Source organism: Dermacentor silvarum, chromosome 11, assembly GCF_013339745.2.
Source record: "Dermacentor silvarum isolate Dsil-2018 chromosome 11, BIME_Dsil_1.4, whole genome shotgun sequence".
Taxonomy (NCBI): Eukaryota; Metazoa; Arthropoda; class Arachnida; order Ixodida; family Ixodidae; genus Dermacentor; species Dermacentor silvarum.
In genome coordinates, this window is record NC_051164.1 from 67,776,624 (window position 1) to 67,797,484 (window position 20,861).

The window sequence follows — 20,861 nt, forward strand, 5'->3', positions numbered from 1 at the left end:
TGAGGACTGAACGTGTCTGGGAGGCACTGATCAAACGAAAAATGGAAGACCAGGGCTACCTTGCAATGGACTGCAATGGCACCAGGGGTGTTCTCGCTAATTTCGATGAATTCACGCATGATGGCATCGCTGGGCGTCGAGCCGTCCACGAAGAACAGGTCCTTGTGGTCAAAGCCCTGGTCAGCAAAGCGACGGGCGTCGTATATCTTCTTGTTCAGCCGCACCACAGTGCTGACGTTGTGCTCGCGAAAGTACGGGAAGTACGTCTCCGGCGAGTGGAACGGGTGGCCTGCAACGGTGTGGGCAGTTGCTATTTTTTCAGCTCACCAACGTCAATGTACACCACTGAAAGTAACACTAAAGAGAAGCTAAGCAGTACATTAGTAAACTGCCCTTCAATAATACCAGAAAACATTACCACAAGAGGGAACTTGGTTAACTAGCAAACACGCAATACCCCTTTTGGATGCTTTCCATATCAGAAAGAGAGGCACGGATTGTGTCAATAACACATCCACCTGCCTATTTGGAAGTGAGCTTCAATTTTTAGACTTTCTTTGCTATGCTGAACCTGAGCGCATGCACAATATTGTGTTTTTTTTTTTTCTTTTTTTTTTTCTAGGCTAGGGGACTCCAATAAATCAGTTGAGCCTGTAGCGCCCCTGGTGTCCAGGCCTCCTTTGTGTTGGTTTTTTAACTGCGGTACAATGGCTTCACCAAAAATGTTGCTACAATAGGAAACTTAGTTAACCAGAAAACATGCAAATATGAAACGTCGATCATAATATCAACCCAGCTCATTATGGTATTATCAATTTGACTGCCTCTGCTTGGGCCTTGTTAACTTTTCATACTACAAGATTCTACATACTACACTGCATTCCGAAAAAACCAAAGACAATTTTTTTTTAGAATTTTTACGATACCACAATGGCCCACATAGGAGAATATACTCTGAAACCCTTGACACTATGCTAACATAACAGCACTGGGGTGCCAGCATGAAATTCAGGAAATGGAAGTTTAGCCTTAATTTTCTCATTTAGCAATCAAACTCTTAGCACAAAAATTTATGAAAGTAGAGCTTGAAGAAATTATTGGTCAGTTTAAACTGATTTAGTATTTCTCCATGACCTCAAGAACTTTTGTTTATAGATCAACAATTCCATCAGTAAAACTGTTCCTTGCCAAAATTTGAGGAGGTTTATGTAAGGCCATTTGCACCAACGCATTACTGTGTCAAATTCAATATACACAGCATGTTGAATCAGCCGCAAGGCACAGCCACCACCACCAACAGTGTTACAGTCGAACCCGGATATATCAAATCTGAAGGGGATCAAAAAAAAGAGTTCAATATATAGGTAATTCGATAAATAAAGTAAACATTTTATACAAAAATTTTTAAGGGGATTTTACTGCTGTTCTTTATACACAATATTTCGTTATATGTGGGTTTCATATATCCAGGTTCGACTGTATCACCCTCACAAGAGGATAAACATTTCTAGCCGAGATCTGGAATTACCTGGCACGCATAATCCGAATGGGCCCGCTACTGAAAATATTTTCGCAATCACACCACTCTTTTAATAACCCGACACCTTCACTGCATCTTACATTAGCACCGATTTCACTGCTGTGATAGACCAGCCTGTTTTATGCATTACATGTCGCGAACAACTCTGTTTAAACAAACATATCCACACGTTTGATCGCTGTACGGTATAAGGCAAGTTCTAATAACATTCTTCATTTGGAAGAATGAAAAAGAACAGCTCTGTGGTCAGCATAAAGACATGTGCAAAGCTCTCTGCCTGGCAATAATAAATAACAAAGGCACTGCAGGCGTGTTTTCATTGTGTACCAATAAGGACAACAGGTTAATCGAGAAAAAAAAACTAATTGTTGTGTTGTCTAAAATGGCAACTGTAAAGACATATCACAAAAAGCAACAACCAGGGCGAAAAGCAAAAACATCCTACACGTGTTGGTGGTTCTTTTCTGGCAAAAAAAGAACAATGTTTACGATACAAGTCGCAACTCCTCATCACCACTACTTTTTTGCTAGTCTGCACAGAAACCAAATGCTGTGCTTTCTGCGTTTCAACCAGTGCTGGCTGCACATGTGCGTGTACTGTAAAGGTAAAATAAACAAACCCATACCGTCAAGGAGTAGAGATGGTGCACAGACCAAATGCAAGCAGAAAGGCCAAATGGGAACGACTGAAGAACAACTGAACTGTGTTATGTTGGCGTACAACGAGCTGGTTGTAGGCCTAACGGCCAGGCATCCGTAGCGCACCAACACAGAAGATAGTGGAAGCGAGAGACTACCGGCCGGAAAGAGCAATTATTTATCTTGGCGAACACTTTTATACCGCTGGTAGAGGACGCGGCGCGATAGGAGGCTGCCACACCAGCAGACATTGCTGCTAAACTATGAATGTGGCATTAGCTAGCATTGGCATGCTGCACCTGAGTGCCAATTGATTGATTGATTCATTCATTCATTCATTCATTCATTCATTCATTTTATTTATTGGATGAGCTTGTACCCTGCGTAAGCACAGCCATCAATCACAGATTCAAGTAATACTGCGCAAGAGCGTCGACAGGGATAAGCTGGTACATATCGGAGTCAAAGCAGCACAAAAGAACTGGATAAAGCAAGAACACAAAATGACAAAGCGCTGCTCCGCTATACACATAGACGTGCCGTCACACATTCCAGAGCAGTCGATGGCATTCCCACCAGTTCAGGAATGTACTAGCGTTTATGACATACGACAACGTCCCCACCTCGCTATCTAACTGACTGATAGTTCTAATGCAGGGACGATATGATTAAGTGATTTGATGAAAGACAATAGCCACCAAAGAGTAAAAAATTGCTGCGCATACGCACAACACATACCGTTTTCAATTTTGCTCTTGGGGTGGGGCCCGCAGAAGGCGATGAACTTGTTGGGCACGATCCAGTTGAGGTCGCCATTCTCCACCCGCTCGTAGTACTCGTATTCTTCCAGGTCAAATGTCTCAAAGTCGAGGAATTTGTGGAGAACCGCCTGCATAGTGGTTTATACCACTCATCGCGCACTCTCTAGGATAACCGATCCTGGAGATTAAATGAGCACCAACACTTATTTTCGAACTTGTAAAAACTCCAAGTCCTCAGTTTTCTTGCCACGCTGTTTTGGAACACAAAACCCAGAACAGGACACAGGCAGTAGCATGGACTAACAGTTTTATTTCGGCCACATTAGCGTTACATTTATACGAATAGGTAGATCATAGAATGAGCCGCACCCCTCTATATCACACATTGCCTTTGCTTTCTATCTTGATGCACCACATTAGTTCTATTCTAGCCGGGGTTAAACTTATGGATGGTTTGCTCACACAATCACCTTCACAGTCGATAACACATGAAAAGCCTGGAGAATCGCTTTTATGTTGACTGTACTGAATTATGTTGACTTTACTGAACTGTGGCATGCACGAACACCTGTTGACATATGCTACAAGATTTCCCGGGTGGCTCATATTCAGCAAATCATTCTGGAAACTCTACCACAATCTTCATGCACATGAGAGGATGACACAGCAATGTATGAAGATGTATTAATTTCATAGTAAAGTTGGTCTCGAAATGCCAGATCAGGTATCATGAACATTATAGTGATGTTGTGAAATGGAGCAATGCTTGGCAATGCTGTGTGGCAATAGGCATGGTGACGTTGCTCAAAAAAAAAAATGCAAGTGCTGCAGAAGTTTCTTGTGATTGCTCACATGTGGAGGCTGCAGCAATTGCAGGAATGGAGTGAGGCCAGTTTATCACGACATCGTGATACATTCCTTTATTTCATAGCAAGTTTTTATTGTAAATTTTATAGTAAGCTACTCAGGGCATCTAGACGCTTGCCAGCATATTTTCTCAGGTTGAGAGGGCTCGGACCTTTGTTTAGTACAAACACGAAAAATGAAAAGTTGAAAATGCCACGTCAGTATCGCATTAACTAGAGTGAAAGCCTCGCCACAAATCAAGCAAGGCAAGAGCCAGCACACCTGCACACTACAAGTGTCCCCAGTCATTGCCCAGCCTCGATGATCACAAGCACCCATCATTTTATGCAAAGTAACTTTGCAAAGTTGACCGGGCTATTGCCTGCCTCTCAAAAACCTCATCCGCACATAGTGTAGCTACCTCCCAATAATCAGAATTCTTTCGCTGCCAGCATCAGTCAATTTATATGGTGAATACTCGTATCACAGCTTTTGTAAGGTGGCAAGTAAGGTTCTCTGGAAATAACACTCAAGCAAGATTTCAAGCATCTAGGCCTCCTTGGTGATGCCCCATGCTTCTTCAAACTTCGTTTTTTTTTTTTTTTTTTAACTACTACCGCTACACCACGACATCATGCCCACCTTTCTTTTGTGGCTTGAATTAGAGATGCCAGTCATTGGGGGATGAATCAGGACATTACAGTAATCAAGCTCTTCTAGTTCATGCTAGACCAGTGAATCTTGCCAAGTTAGGTTAGTGAGCGTAAACCGCTAACACAATCCACTAAGGCACACCCACCTTCTCGACGGCCCGCAGACAGTTCAGCAAACTCAGGTTGTACGTGCAAGGCCCAAACGACGCGTCCCTGCACGAGAGAAGGCAACCGGTGGGCGTCACAAGGGGCTCTTGTGTCATTCATCAAACTTTAACGCAAACTCCTTTTCCAGCACTGCCTTTCTTTAACTCCACATCCAGGACTAGCCTAGTTCAACAGCGACAACCATGAGTTACAATGTCAGCACTCAGATAACGCCACATAAAATACAACAGTGCCACATAGTAACGGTGAAGAACCAGACATCGCTGAAAGTGCAAATCAGGATCTAACTCTTTATTGGGGAAAAATGCACCCAGAAAGACAAGCAATAAAACCAATAGTAGTGGTAATTATGGTAATTACCACTATAGTGCCGAGCACGGTGGTCAATCATAAAATCTAATCAAACAGGTCAAGTACATCTGCTGCTTATACGTCTCAACACACATTCCAGGGTAATCACTGGTGCTCACACGTTTGAGATGGTACAATACTAGACGAGTCGCGTGCAATCCAATTAGGAAAGTCTTTTTTGCTAGATAAGTGGCAACAATGTTCGAGAAATTTCGGAAACAGCATGCACCATCTAGCACCAAGTGATAACTTAATTACAGTAATCAGCAATAACAGTTATTAATAATAACAGATACCTGAACAATCTGATGAAAAGTGGCCACGAGCAAAAAACAGTAAAACTTATGTGCACGTGACAATATGCAAGCCAGTTGCGCGCGCATCCACCACTGATAATAAAGTGCAGAAAGTTTTTTGAGAACTCACCTGAAGGAAATGTATGGCGTGATGATGCCTGCACAGAGAGACTTGTAAGCTTGCTCAGCCGTCCGCTTTAGGAAGATTATCTGCATACGAGAAGAAAGCCCCGCTTTTGTTTTGTTTGTATTTTTAGGTTATTTACTCTAAAGGCCCATCGGGCATTACATAGAAGAGGGGGGGACATTTTGGTACAATGAACACCCAAATTTAATCAGCACAATGAACCGTACAAGGGGTGCTAAAAATTTCTCCAGTACGAAACATTACAGCATAAGACAAAGCACAAAAAAAGACAATATTTGTTCATTTACAATGGTATACAGCATCACAGAAAAACACTTGCATTTTGGAAAGCACAGACAGACACACATCCTCATTTGCAATGGTACAACGATGGTAAACTTATGATGCCTGGTTATGTTAGGCAATGTATCGTTACGCTGCCATTGCTCAAATCACATATTCCAGGGTCCATAAAGAGAGCTCAAGCGAGTCCCTCAAGTTCTCTCAAGGACACAGATGAGGATAATCATCCACGATTATACTGACTCATACTCGCTTCACACTTATTTCACAGGTACAAGATAAAGCATTAGCGCGTGCCAGTGAGTTCAGTGGATGCTTGTATGAAAGTGAATGATTGTCGGCGGGCGAGAGTTGACGATAGTATGAGCTTAAGTGGGTTCCTGTAAGTGCGAGTTGAAGTGACTATGAACACGTGAGTAATGGTGAGTATGAGTGGGCATTAGGAGAAACGTGAGTGAGTGCAAACAGGTGTGACTGCACATGAGTACAAGTACATAGCCTGCGAAAATAATGGTGAGTTTGAGTGAATATTGTCTTATTCTGCCACTCTATGCTCATCATCATCACCATCATCAGCCTTTATTTTTATGTCCACTGCAGGACAAAGGCCTCTCCCTGCGATCTCCAATTACCCCTGTCTTGCACTAGCGTATTCCAACTTGCGCCTGCAAATTTCCTAACTTCATCATCCCATCTGGTTTTCTGCCGACCTCGACTGCACTTCCCTTCTCTTGGTATCCATTCTGTAACCCTAATGGTCCACCGGTTATCCATCCTACGCATTACATGGCCTGCCCAGCTCCATTTCTTCCGCTTAATGTCAACTAGAATATCGGCTATCCCCGTTTGTTCTCTGATCCACACCGCTCTCTTCCTGTCTCTTAATGTTAGTCCTAAGATTTTTCGTTCCATCGCTCTTTGTGCGGTCCTCAACTTGTTCTCGAGCTTCTTTGTTAACCTCCAAGTTTCTGCCCTATGCTCTATGCTAAACTCTATGCTCGAGGACACCCAAAAGTTCCATCGACTAACCCCTAGATTTTGCTGGAGTACGCCGGACAACACTCCAAAGAGGCACCACTAACAAGTGCCATCTATGGAAACGAGAAAACTGTTTGTCAAGGGATTTGCAATGGGTGATCAGTGTGAAGTCGCATTCCTCGCTTTATTGAGGCTCATGTTGAAGTCAAAAACATGGTTGATAACAAACTCGACTCCTCCCTCTTGTCTGTATTCTGAATAAATTTGAGAGCCATCTCTGTCTCACTTTTGTCATGTGTAAAGGTGTAAGACGCACAGCTGTGAGTCATGTTGCACAGTGCGTAAGGCCATGTGTCCTCTCTCCGAGCACAGGCGTCCACTCTGCTATGGCGGTGGACGATGGCAAGCACCCTGCTTTCGACAATATCCCCTTCTTAACGCTGCCCCTCTTTCAACATTACCCCTCTCCACCGTCCAGCCACGAAACATGGCATCAAAACCCATCCACACTCCAAAAAGTATGCACCCCATAAAGTATGCACCTGGGTCAACAGATTGAGCTGCATATAATCTCTGCTAATAGCCTGCCTGGCTGTTAGATAGCCCATGTCAAGGACATCAAATGCAGCAGTAGCATGCTTATCATGACTTGTGTTAATCCTCGTGCTTCTTAGAATAAACATGATGAAAACAAGAATGAAGTACAGTAGAACCTTGTTCATACGATCCCGTTTCTTACGCTTTCCCGGTGCCAATGTTCGCGATCGAGAACGCAAGAAAATGACCTGATAGAGTTACGCTTCTTTTTACCGATTAATACGTTCCTGGAAAACAATCTTTCGGCTCCAACATACAGCATATTGGCAAACTGCAATCGTATGGTAAGTTTTTCAGCCCCTAGATCCCGTGCAAACAAGAAAACGGTGCGAGGCACACGCAGTTGAGAGTAACAGGCGCCCACAACGGGAGGCTTCCTCACAGTGCTCATCGTAAAAATGCCGATACGCACTCAGTTTCCTCTTCCAGTACTACCAGCAAATCTGACCTCGAAATCTCCTCACAGGCCATCGCACGTCGCCATTCACCCCCAACTCATTGCAATAAGCATTTTCACCTATCTGTTTAACAGCACATGTGGCATAGTGCCGTTGGAAGCGTACTGCACACTTTTAATAGGTGATAACTCAAACTTGCTGCTGCTTCAGGTGGCACAAAGTGAGCGAGTGTCATGTTTTGCTCTGGCGGCATCGTATTGCTGCCCACCAGCATGGTTTTGTTTCCATTTTGTCTTGTTTCGTCTCATCTCGTGGCGCAACGATTTATGCAATGCTTCGCATTACGTAGATGTAAACCACAGTTGAGTCTGCCAAATTTTTTTGTCACTTCAGATCATGTTTTCACGGTTAGTACATTTTTTCAAACGTTTTCTTTTTAAATAACATATGAACGACATTCTACTGTACTAAACAAGTTGGAACAGATTCACAATCTACAGTGCAAAATAGACGGTGCTCACATCTCCCCTATTTTTTATTTTTTTTTTTTGTCTCCGTCTTCTCTGTGCTGCAAATCACGAATCAGGCCAAAGCAGCTAACAATGACAGGTTGCTAAAAGCATAGGGCCAGTAAACACCCACCTTGACCAGTGAAAAGGGGCACTGCAATTCACACTGCAGTGAATTGAAGCACACACATGGCAAGCTGCAAAAGCTGCCACAAAAAGTGTACCAGGGGCACGTGCACTTACGGAGTAGGAGCCCATCAGAAAGGCCGCATTGACCCGCTTCTTGCCATCGCTGGTCGTGTAGTGGATGATCTTCTTCTGGGCCAGGGCATACGACTGCAGAGAAAGGAGCAGTGGTTTCCAGATTGGTTACAAGCACTGGGGACATCAACGGGGAAGTTTGCTTTTCAGGGCTCATAGTTAAACGTCACTTCTGCCCCATCCCCTGTCAGAACTCTTCAATAAGTTTTGGGGATCTGTCTGCATATGCATATGCCATAGGTTTAACAGACACAGGTGCAATCACACCCGCATTTACCATAGAAGCTGTGCAGATGACATTAGCATGGCTTATGCGTAAGCCACTGTCCTTATCGGACAAGGAAATGAGCTTCCTGGGAAGTACTGGAGTGTGCATAAGGCAAAAGCATTGTTCCATAATTTTTTTAACCATTCTGCACCATCTTTTTGATAAAAATGTTTGCTAATTTTTGTTTTGTTAGACTACTAGTTATATCCATGTTTTGCCACAATAAACCTCAGTTGGAAGTAGTGCTCGTCTGTCTCATTGTGTGGTGTTCCTTAAACGGTATTCACATCGGGGGGACTTCTCCTGGGGCAGTGAAGTCCACCTGTGACACTGTTTCTGGTGAGCGTCCTCTCCCTCCCTGGAAAGCACCAAGGTCGCCTGCCACCACCAAACAGATGCACGAGTGAAGGCTGGGTACTTCTCCCTCCCAAGGGATGGGGGAGCATTTTCAGGGGCTGCGCCACTTGGCGAAAGCTTGGCGTAGCAGTCATGTGGCGCGCTCTTCGTGCCATGGGGAGGTGGATTCTCTCCCTCATGTGAATACCGCTTTAGCTTCGCGCCTACCATTCTTCACAATAAACGTGATGTATACCAACTAGAACAATCCGCTACCCTTTTAACAGGTGAGCTTAGTACTGCCAATGCTTGGAAAGACTCTCTTGCTGATGTCAAAGGTTAATGCTTTTAACCTTAGCCAGCTTGTGCTTGAGGATACTTTTCTCCGCATCCATTTCTCAGGTCAAAGTCTGCTTTGGTTCAAACAAATGTATTTCTATGACACGTAAACCATCCCTTAAAGGGACAGTAAAGAGGAGCATCAAGTTAGGCTGTACTGGTAAATTATGCTTCTGCAATAGAATAAATGGCCACTGTTAGCGCGAGTTGGGGCTTGGTAAGCCAGAGAAATGCAAAAGTTGGAAGATAGATGTAGACACTGCCACAAGTTTCCTCAACAGTTGACTATGACCTCGTAGTATCTTTCAACTGTCTATTCGGGCCTAGATAATTTTTTAGCAGCGGAGCTGTTTATGCCGAGTGTAATCTGTCTGTCTTAGACAGAAACACGTGGGCCAATCCTGGAGGTAGTACAGAAAGGGTCCAAGCACAATGGCACATACCCCTGTGAACTAGCGAAGCTCAGCCTGGCTAAGTCTAGCTAAGCATGGTTGGGACTACTTAAGCTTAGTCAGTCATTGATAGCCAATCAAAACCTAATCGATAATCGATCAATAATCAATAAATTCCGGAAAATGCTGGGGATGACTTAGTAGTGCATAGCCTAGCCAAAATATGTGGCCAATACCTTGCGATAGCCAATCGATGGCCAATCAATAGCTAATCGATAATCATTCAATAATCAATAAATTACAGAAAATGCTGGGGATGACTTGGAGTACTTAGCCTAGCCCAAATACGTGGCCAATACCTTGCAATAGCAAATCAATAGCCAATCAATGAATAATCAATAAATCCCTGAAAATGCTGGGGATGACTTGGTAGTGCGTAGCCTAGCCCAGAAGCCAGGTCTAGCTAGGTGTCCATCAGCTCCACTGTCTCTAGCATTGAGCCTCCAGTGCAAGCTACAGTAATTTTTTTATCAGTAAGGAAGGATTACAATACATTCTTCAAAAAACAAAGATCCAACAAAGTGAGTTTCCAGGAGCAATAATGAATTCGGCACCAAATACACGATGACAAAGAGGGGAGGACATAAAGGCAGGACGAGCGTCTTTACGTCCTACCCTCTCTGTGATCGTGTTTTTTGGCGATAAGTTCATTATTGTTTGACATGCACTAAGTAGCCCAACAGCAAGTACTGCTAGAGTTTCCAGGAGTTCTCCCTGCACCAAAATGGCCCCTAAGTATGAGAAATCAGTATGAAACCCATGACAGCACACTCACATACTGATGCTTCTAAGGGTTCCGCGCAGAACTGAAGAAACTAATCTACGGCTGTCACGTTTCTCGCCAGTAATCAACCTTTTCCTGAGAGGCAGCCACGGTGATTACAGGAACTGAGTGAGCATTTGTGTCACGACGCAGCCACCTTCCGTGTACCGAAATTGGTTTGTAGAAACAAGTACTATGGTAACTTACGGTATCTTTGACTGGTTGCCTCTGAGCGCTCTAGATCGCTCTCGCGAGCGGTGTTATCTTCGGCTGGTTGAAAGAGGGTGCGTGCCTTGCGTTCGGCTGGTTCTTTTCGATTGCCCTCCTCCCGCGTCGAGCGCTCTGAGGCGCTCAGCGCCGTGTCGTCGGAGCAGTCGACGAGATGAGAGCGTTTCCAGCAACGTCATCACAGCAAAGCGTAGCCGTTTTTGGCGACCGTCCACCGTAGCATAGGCAACCTAGGCCACAGCATGCTGGCGGCTCAACGAACGGTCGTCCCACCGGCGCATCCGCCGGTTTAGCTTAGGATAGGCGAAACATCGGACGTTAGCAGTAGTCACGTGGTTTCGCATCTGCCATTTCGCCCTCCGAGAGTGAGTCACACGTTCGGCTTGCGTGCTTGTCCTCTACCTCCGAGTTCGGGGAACGGCGGATCTGCAGGACTCTGCTTCGGGGGATGGATGCGACCAGTCGAAGATACCATTAGAGTGCTCCAATGCTCGCCAGTATTTCTTCTAGGGTTTAAAAGGCTTGAATGTTCAGTTAGTGCAAAAAATAATTGCCAAGTAAGAAATGTCATGTCAATCGCAACTTTTTTTTTTTTATAAAGGGCCTCTCATCAGGCCCCTTTGCAAATTTTGGTTATACATTGGAAGTTGCTGGGCACCTTTTAGGCAGTATTTTACCACAAGAATTTTTCAAATTGGCTCATTATTAGGGGAAATAGGAAAAATGGAAATGTGCCACGAAGCGAGCTTCACTGTCAACGCAGACACTTTGCCTAGACTACCTCCGCAAGCGACATTCCTTCCCTTGCCTTCTCCCATACCGGAGGCCAAGGGACGAGTCACATTTACGTCCTGAGCGCCAGGGTTTTTTTTTTTCCTTTTTTTTTTTTCCTTGTCTACTTTTTGCCATGCGGTGCACTTCCAGTAGTGGTACTGTGCAATCTGCATTGGATGATTTACTGAAATCACCTGCCACAATCAGTGACGTTGCAGGCATAATCTTACATAGAGGCATTTGTGTGTGTGACCTTGACTCTCAGGCTGGATGCATAGCTACCTCGAGCGGAAGGGCACGCAGCCTTCTGTTTGAAATTTCAACCCTTTTGGCACCGTGCAGCTGTTTGATGCTTTGCAGGCATGATGGCCACCGCACTTGTCTGTTGGCAATGCCCAAACCTGGTGAGGGGCCCTCGAACAGTAGACCATGCTGTACATTATGCCTGTACAACTTGCATATCTCCGCACATGGCCCCAAGTATTGGACGAGAATGAGACAGTGCACTCACCTTCAGCTTCTTCTGCAGTTTGACGCAGTAGCGGTAGAGCATGGCCAGGTTGAGAGGGCCGAAGTCGGCATAGAAGCTCTCGTAAACCAGCTCATCGTCGACGCTGAAGAAGTGGTTCTGGCCACCCGAGACTGGCTTCACCGTGCTACGCACCGTGGCAAAGTACAGCCGCTCTGCGACACAGATGACAACAGTCAATGCACAGGTCACAGCAGGCAGCACAGGTGACAACAAGCAGAGGGCAACTCATTTCAAATCAAATCATTCATCCTGGGAAAAATGAAGATGGTACCAAAATTGAACTGCCCTCGACAGCAACTACAATAAAGACTGAAGGAGGCTAAAAAATCATTTGTCAAGCAATGTACAGAGCATGAGCGACTCAAAAACAAAATGCTTAAAGTAAATTCCCTTCAATCAATAATAGCACTATCAATAGTACAGACAACTATCAACATTGAATAAGTGAAGAATAATCCAAAAGAAAAACTTCAAGGGGTAATAAATGTGAGAACTGATAAGGATTCCAATGCATCTGATGAACTATATTTTACAGTTTATTTGCCTTAAATGCCTATCATTTATTCATAATTAGTGCACACTTTCGGAAGTAATTGGCAGTGAATCTAGTGGAGTTATTTATCATTTACTACCAATAGACATGTATAAAAACCGATTTGCAAATACAGACCTGCCAACGTTGATATATAAAAACACCACACTGAAAATCTAAAAAATACAAAAATTGGTTGATTATTCAATATGTTGACTCAATGTTCATTGAATATTCACAGACCTTGCCCTGCAGGTACGCTATGAACAGCCACTCTGCTCTATATAGTAGCAGCAACAATGATCTGTGCCGCAATTTATTAACGAAATATTTGCGTAATGGCTGTTGACGATTCGGTTGCCATTATACATTAGTTCTATCAGTTAATGTTGCTGCCATGCAGACAGGTCCGTATTGTCACGTGGTAGTGACTGTCAAAACTGTGAATGACGAAACTAACTCTTTATTGGGCAAACCTGTGCCCAGAAAAACAGGCTACACTCAAAGCACAATGATAGCGGTGAACACAATTGGGCGATCGTAGAAATCTGATCTGCGGGTCAAGTGCCTCGGCTTTTATACATGAGTCATTGAAGGTTCCAGAGTAATCATTGATGCCCACGTGTCTTCCAGAAAGTATTACATAATTCGCGTCGCACAAACATGCAATCAGATTACACAAGATTCGGTGGCGACAGCGGATAGAACCATCGATAACATTCGAGAAACTTCCGACTACATGCAGGCAGCGTCCTGCGTTGAGCGATAACACTTGTTAAGACGGTGAAACGCGGTCACCCGAGAAAGATAAACAAGTACACGTGTCAACATAATGAACGGGTTTGAAAAAGTTTGAAAAAGAATCACTCTCGCCAACTGTATTTGACATTTTCGAAATTGGTTTAGCCCTAAATATATGCAAATAAAAAACTGATAAATATATGAGTCAGTACGATAATCATAAACAAGCATTAAAAATCAAGCATTTTACGATAAAATCGTAAAAAGTGGCAGGCATGTAAATATGTTATAAATTATGAGTGGTAAATAGTCATAAAAATATCATATACAGACAATATCTTGCAATCACATCATCTAGAATTAATATCAGAAGCATGCAACTTTAAAATATCAGAAGCATACGACTAACAGTTCCTTGTGGACAAATTTAAATTGCTCAAGTTCCATTGCTAGCATGTGCTTCTGAAATAATGATACCCACGCTGAGATAAAATGTTTCCTCCTCCATAAAGCTTTAGAAACAGTGTAAAACCGTGCGAAATACAGATGCATCACATCATCCTTATGTAAACAACATTGGACACACAACCTTCACCTCCCTGAAGCAGGCCTATGTGAAGTCATAAGACAACTGGCTGAGAGAAAGGTCGGGATGACATAACTCTATTCCGTATCCTTTTTCTTTTTGAGCTAAGTCAGTGGCCCGAGCAGTGCTACATCTTTGTTTTCGTCAGCATCGACCGTTCATGAGCGGTGGATGACAAGAAAGGAATAGAATCGAGATAAAGGAATCGCTACATTATATTGACGCAAATAATTGTTATAAGTTAAATGAAAAAGAAATGCCATGTACCAGCAGAGTGTCATTAAGCCACTGCAAGATGCCAAATCACTTGCACAGAGCGTGAAAAGCGAAGCTGCAAGTCAAGATTCCAAGGAAAATGCAATGCACTTTGAATGTTAGCTGCAAATTTTTTTTTCTCATTATGCAGCTGCGAAAGTGGCCATCTGTCATAAAAATCTTATTAAGCAGGCACTCAGCTGTCTATTTTATGATTATAACTGCATCTTGACACACCTATTAACCTATTAATTGCGTGTTGATGCAGTCCGTGGCAACTAAGTCTGTGTTCATGCAGACGTATGCACTCTTACTGCATAATCACATAGTGAACACTTCGTTACCAGCTGTCTGCCTTCACAAAAATCTACATACCGAAGATAATATTTTTACACTGTGACATTATGATGCATGCATGATGGAAGAGGTTAAAAACTGTCAACTGAATTACAAAATAGCACATGTCTGTGTTAAAACTAAAGCTGCACCTTTATTTCCCAACACTACTGCACATATGACAGTGCACAAATTTCAAGTAAATCCACAATAGCTAACGTGTTAGTGAAAGAAGCACATAAATTTGTCCTTTTACACATTAAAGAGAATGACCATCTAATAAATTAAACGCATTAAAAACATAAAGGGACTGACAATCATGAAAAAAATACATAATTAGGTTATGGTGTAGGTGAATGAATTGTGCCATGCATTGCTTGAAATAAGCCCCATTTTATGGGATTATAAGAAATTTTGTGTGTTAATTAACAAAGAAAGATAGAAATTATGACATAAGGGGTTACTTTGCTGAGAACCATTGTTCATAAATCCTTTATCAGCACAGAGAGACAGCAGAAAGTTATCTGAGAGGAGATTTCAGCCTGCATCAACAATGTCGCAGTCCATATCATATGACCTCACAATTTTTTCACCAGTCTTTGCTTTTGCCACTTTGATATGGTTTGTGTATATTGTGGATAGCTTTTACATAAAAGTGGCCCTGTCCTCATTCCGCATATTTTCACACTGTCTGCTACACACGGCTCGGTGCCACCTGGCATTTCAGCTCAAGAGATAATCCATTTTCTCTCCTTCCCTTTTCAAGACTATTTTGAACATCTCCACTTCTGACTTCCACAAATAATTTTTCTCGCCTTTCCTTATCTTTTGGCTCCCTCAAAGATAATGTTATGAATATCTCTTCCTCTTTAGACTCCCTCAAGGATCATATTTTTGTCCTCCTTCTTCTAGCCTTTTGACTGTCTCAAAGATCATTTCGAATACTACCCCCACTTTTGACTCCCTCAAATATGATGACCTTTTGTATCTATGATTCTCAATCTTTGACTGCCTCAAAGATTACACTTTGCATTTTTCGTTCCTTCCCAGCTCTCGACTACTTCAAAGAGTAAATTTTGACCATCATCACCACTTTTATTATCTCAAAGATTATTAATGCATTAGAACAAGGAATGCCAAAATGGAAGTAAGTGTATGTGCGTGAAGTGTGAGAAGCAGGTCACACGGTGGAGAGGGGATGGGCGAGCTTAGACGAGAGAGGGTGAGTGAGTGAGAAAGAGAGAGAGTGGGTGTGTTTGTGTGTGTAAGAGATTGAGTGAGTGAGAGTGTGTGTGTGTGTGACAGTGGCCTGCTCCAGTTCACTGTCAGTTGCACTTCGCTCCTAAAGGAGGCAGGTCATGTGTCGAGTGAGCAACTGAACAACACTATACAATGTGGTGAACGCGGTTTAAATCATGGATGAGGGCAAAGAGGAGTGTGTGACGTAATGCCCAACGCATTTCTCTTGTATTTACCACTAAATCGGCAGAGAGTTTTTTTTTACACCTTACCATCTGCCCTTTTGACGCCCTCAAACTTATGCTTACCAGCCACAGTGACAAAGTAACCCCGGTATCTTGCTGGCGAGCATGAGGTTTGATTCTCAGCCGCATTCCAGCAGGGTCGAGCACGCGTGTAACTAGATTAAGGTGCATGTCATAGAGCCCCGGGTGTTCAAAATTATTTTCAGCATTCCACTACAGTAGTATTGAAAGTCGGGCAACTTGGTGTTGGTTCATTCGAGCGAAAAGACGGACAGGACAGCCTAACTATCAAGTGAATTTTTATTGAAGAAATAAAACAATATATTGTGAGCACAATGTTCGCATCTCGTCTTCCTCATCTGTACATATCATCATCATAGTATAGGGCAACACACATTGGTGGTGAACAAATGTACGAAGCATCAACAAAAACTTTGACAACACTGTAATATTGTACAGGATCGCAATCAAGAGATGAGGGAAATTATTGAGGCTTATCTTATCAACAAGGAAGCTGAATTCTACATAAGCCAGACCACCCTGTCAGATAATAAATATTTCTAAAAGTGTCATGGCCTTGAAGCTGCAGTAATGCGCCTGTTTTTTTTGGTGGTTTGCGCATTTTTTTATCACCACCAATATTGTGTATCACCCTGTAGTATAACACCGTGTACTTAGATTTAGATGCACGTTAAAGAACCCCAGGTGGTCCAAATTTCCGGAGTCCCCCACTACGGCGTGCCTCATAATCAGATCGTGATTCTGGCACGTAAAACCCCATAATTTTTTTTTTTTTTTTGCCCCCCTATAGTATATAGTTTCCTCTCTCCAACAAAAATTCAGTTGACAGCCAGCACTGTCTTGTATTTTGCTTCTTCACGTCCCATCTTTTAGCGCTGTTTCGAGAATGAACATTACACTACAGCACTTCTCATAACCTCAATGCACGTTGCTTTGGCAACCCCCTCTTTTCAATCAATCAGCACCTTTCCTTCTCCCCTTCCTGCCTCCCTCAAAATCCTCAGAACCTTTCATCCACTGCTGGCTCTCTCAAACATTATTTGCTTCTACCTATCTCAAAGACTTATCTTTGCATTCACTCGTCGTGAACACTTTCTCCAAACACCTGTCAGTGGCACAAGCCTACAGCGAGTACCTGGTGCTGGGTTGCATAAGAATGTTGCACCAAAAGAAAGGAAAAATTTGTGTATTTCATTTAGCGCAGAAGTTATTGTGGCAGCATATAAGACTGCAAACACATTTCCCACAGAACATTTTTAATGTTGCCAAAGCTATGTTAGTTTTTGCAGTGTCCCATAGCACTAAAAAATACATCAGTGTTGCAAGGCATCCTAATGCTTATTACAAGAAATTTTATAGAAAGAACATTATTTCCGAGACTTGTCAGAGTCACTGTTGCAGTTAGGCACTTTCGATAAGTCTTCTGTTCAACCACAGAAAAAAAGGGGGTCACTAACATTCAGTTTTCATGGTCCTCTTAATGGCTCTGTAACTTGTTGATAGAATCACATTTTTTCCTTGCCCATATAGCATAAGTCACCAGAAATTATGTAGTGTCATGCATGTGAGCTATTGATAGCCCCATTCTACAAAACAATGGGCTCAGCCTGCACTTATCACCATTCATTTCTCAGTCTCTGAAATCCAGCTTTTGCCATTCTATTCAGGCAGCAGTACACAACACACATTGATCACTTCACCATACCGATGGTGAAAGCACGATGATAATTTGAAAGTCCTCACTCTCAAAAATGTCTTGTTCAAGCAAGATTAAACATATTCAGATGCAAATCTGATTCCTCACACGCACACTACCAGTTGCAGTAGTGGTGGTTTAGTACATAGGTGCCACTTGGGGGCTGAACATCAGTCAGTGAACTTTAAAAAACATCTCCCTGTTGTATGCCACTAACATAGAAAAAAGTGCATTAGCAGAAGGTTTAGAAGAATTCAGAAGAATTCAGAAGGTTCAGAAGAATTAGCAGAATCAAGCGCTCGTAAACAGCCTACATTGTCTTTTGGCCAAAGGGAAGTCCTGCAAGTTTACAGAAGTAATGAATGTTTCCTTCATTAAAGGCCTACACCCTTTGCCAGCAAAACTTAAATGATGCAAGTCATTTACCCTTTATGTGCACCAACTGCTGTATGAGCATAATGAATTAATTTGTTCATTTATTTATTCTTTTATATCTTTTGTTCATTGGTTTGTGAATGGGCCCCAGAGAAAATCTACAGGAAAGTAGCAAGAAAACAAGTACAAACTGACATCAAGCAGTGACAGCCTGCAGGTTACTACATCTACATCAGCATGCAGTGAAGAAATAATGTTTCAACCATCCAGGACATAAGAGAAAACAAATACTGTAAACAAATCAAATACTAGAAAACGGTATTACTGGAAACATCTAGATTTAGCTTGAAGCAACCAGTAGGAAAAGTATTAACATCATGGGCTAGTGCATCATATTTCACTAAGTAGACAGTATAAATTGCAGGTTCTGTTTGATATACTTGTCTTTAACAGGAACTAACCATTAATTTGTCTCTTACGTCCTAGGAATACAGTTTGCATGTCACTTTAGAAGGAGCCTTGAGATGTTCAGAGACACTATAGGTGCATAGAATCTCAGGGAATATATTAATCTGTATTAAAAAAAGAAAATCAATGCTAATAATGGTGTGTTGAATCAATAGTTTATGCATATGATCTCTGTAGCTGAAGGTCTTATGGCTCTTTTTTGCAGACTTAGGAGCAGGAAATCATGGTGCCAGACCCACAATCTGGCAGTAAGCAATACTGAAGGCTTGCAATAGAGAAACGCCAGTCACCCATAATCAGATGGAAAATGACTAACCCCAAAATTCCAAGCTGGCCAAAAGCAGCATCCCACTTCATGCCTCAACCAAATAAGTGGGGAGTGACAGACTAAACAGAGCGAATAATGAGTGAAGTTTAGAGTGCATTTCAAATTACTGTTGTTCAACTGCTCCCACACTCTCACCAAGAAACGTCTGCTAAGTGCAGGATGCACTTGTGTTGTTATGGCAGCATTGCTGTGTGCACATAAGGAATGTCAATATAGCCAATATAGTCTCTTAATTAGTACCAATGTGACGATGAAAACCCAGATCACTTTACCTACCCCTTATCTCGATCCTGCTGTCTGTGCGTTACTGCTTTGCGGCGTGCATGCACTGCACATGAATATCGACCTTTTAAAGCAGTACACACTATATTGGCTAAAGGTAAGGCAGGCCACTGCCTCCTCAAGATTCAGATCGATCACTAGGTGGTTTGAGCTGTCAGTCTAATAACCTACTAGCCAACCAAATAATAACCACGAAAACGAAAAAGAAACTAAAATCGGGTTTGTGCTAACTGCTAATTGGACCACTGCATGCGTGCAACGACAGAAGCTGTGAACTCCGTAAGGTCTCTCATTTGCAACGGCAGAAATCAGCTGCCTGCAGAAATAAGTCGGTTTCTCGACGTATAGACTACAGCTGTACCGAAACTACGCCTCCAGACAGCAAGAGCGCCGCTGCAGCGCACGGGCCCCGTTGAGTCTTCCAACCGCGACGGCCTTCGCGCAAAACCGAGCACGCTCCGTGATCGCGGTGTCAGCGAGCTCCCGCCACGTACTACCTGGCCTCGATGCGGTGCCCCGCCGTGCAGCAGCGCATCGCCGATCGTGCACGATTCAGCAGCCATTCTCTTTTTGAGAGCTTCGCGACGCCGATCCAGCGCTACCTCACGCTAAACTAAAGCTCGAGGATGCGCGCGATTTGCCCCAGGGGTGTCCCTGAGCCGAGTAAACGGCACGCCTCCAGGAAGAGCAACGCGAATGAGCAGCAGCCCGTGTTATGACACTCCGGCCTTTTGAGTCGCGACTGACGTCGTGTCCACGCGGCGCAGACCGCGGAGCGACCCCGTGTGCTGGCGTGCGCGGCCATCGGCCAGCGCAGCGCGACCCGCGAAACCCGAGCGCTGCACCGCCGTCCCAAAACGGTCCGCGGGCCGATGGGCGTGCGCGAGTCGCCCTATCTCTTCTCAGCGTCACAAGCGCCGCCAAGTTTGACGCGACCGAGAGGCCAGCTGTCCAGACTCACCCGTGATGATCTCGGCGATGTGGAGGACCGCGTCACTCTTGATGTCCTCCATGGCGCTCGGGAGCTAGCCGTCGTCCCAGCGGCGGCGGCGACGACGACGACGGGGTCGCGCTGGTACTGCCGCGCTCAGCTGACGGCGGCTGCCCGGGAGCGCATCACCCCTGGCGAGGGTCCGAAACTCCGAGGGGCGGCGGTCGCGGCCGATTTTCTCGTTGCCCTCCCAACACGGCGACCGCACGACGCAGCCCACGCGAAGCCCGTAATTTGGGGCGGCCTGTCACCCGCCGACGGTGGTGGTCGCTGGCTGCAGCTCAGCTGGCTAGCCCCTCAGCGCACGGCCATCTTTCCACCACCCGCCGCCGTCATCGGGAGAAATTTTCAAAGGGCCCGTGAGCGGGTTCGAACGAGTGCCACGTGACCCGGCGCGGCCAATCGGGAGGCTGGCGCGCGCTCTTCCTTCTCCGGCCGCCATTACCCAGTCCGAATACGGCAGAAAAAGGAAGAAGAAAGCCGACGCGAAGGGCGCAGGTGTGTTGGGTGGCCGAGTAGTGGCCGCCGTACACGCGCCGGTGATTATGCGGCGGCGAAGGGGGGTAGCCGCGGGTAGAGGTCCCGCCGCCGTGGCCGCGCGCCCCCCTTGCGCAAAAGGGCACCACGCAGGAGAAGAGCGAAAACCG

At 44.2% G+C, this 20,861-nt stretch overlaps 1 protein-coding gene across 2 annotated transcripts in view; it reads right to left on the reverse strand.

The window, feature by feature from the left end:
• Positions 1 to 20,814, reverse strand: part of LOC119433195 (dual specificity protein phosphatase CDC14C-like) — a 56,052-nt gene extending 35,238 nt beyond the window's left edge. The window contains exons 1-7 of one of the 2 annotated variants that reach the window (XM_037700342.2): positions 20,185 to 20,812; positions 12,099 to 12,271; positions 8,410 to 8,502; positions 5,385 to 5,464; positions 4,586 to 4,652; positions 2,918 to 3,068; positions 60 to 289 (exon numbers count right to left, since the gene is read on the reverse strand). In XM_037700342.2, the coding sequence (XP_037556270.1) occupies positions 60 to 289; positions 2,918 to 3,068; positions 4,586 to 4,652; positions 5,385 to 5,464; positions 8,410 to 8,502; positions 12,099 to 12,271; positions 20,185 to 20,236 (846 nt within the window). In that variant the 5' untranslated portion in view covers positions 20,237 to 20,812. Of the gene's footprint in view, positions 1 to 59; positions 290 to 2,917; positions 3,069 to 4,585; positions 4,653 to 5,384; positions 5,465 to 8,409; positions 8,503 to 12,098; positions 12,272 to 20,184 lie in introns of both variants that reach the window. The other variant, XM_049659035.1, reaches the window with a different exon arrangement.
• Between the last annotated feature and the right edge of the window lie 47 nt (positions 20,815 to 20,861).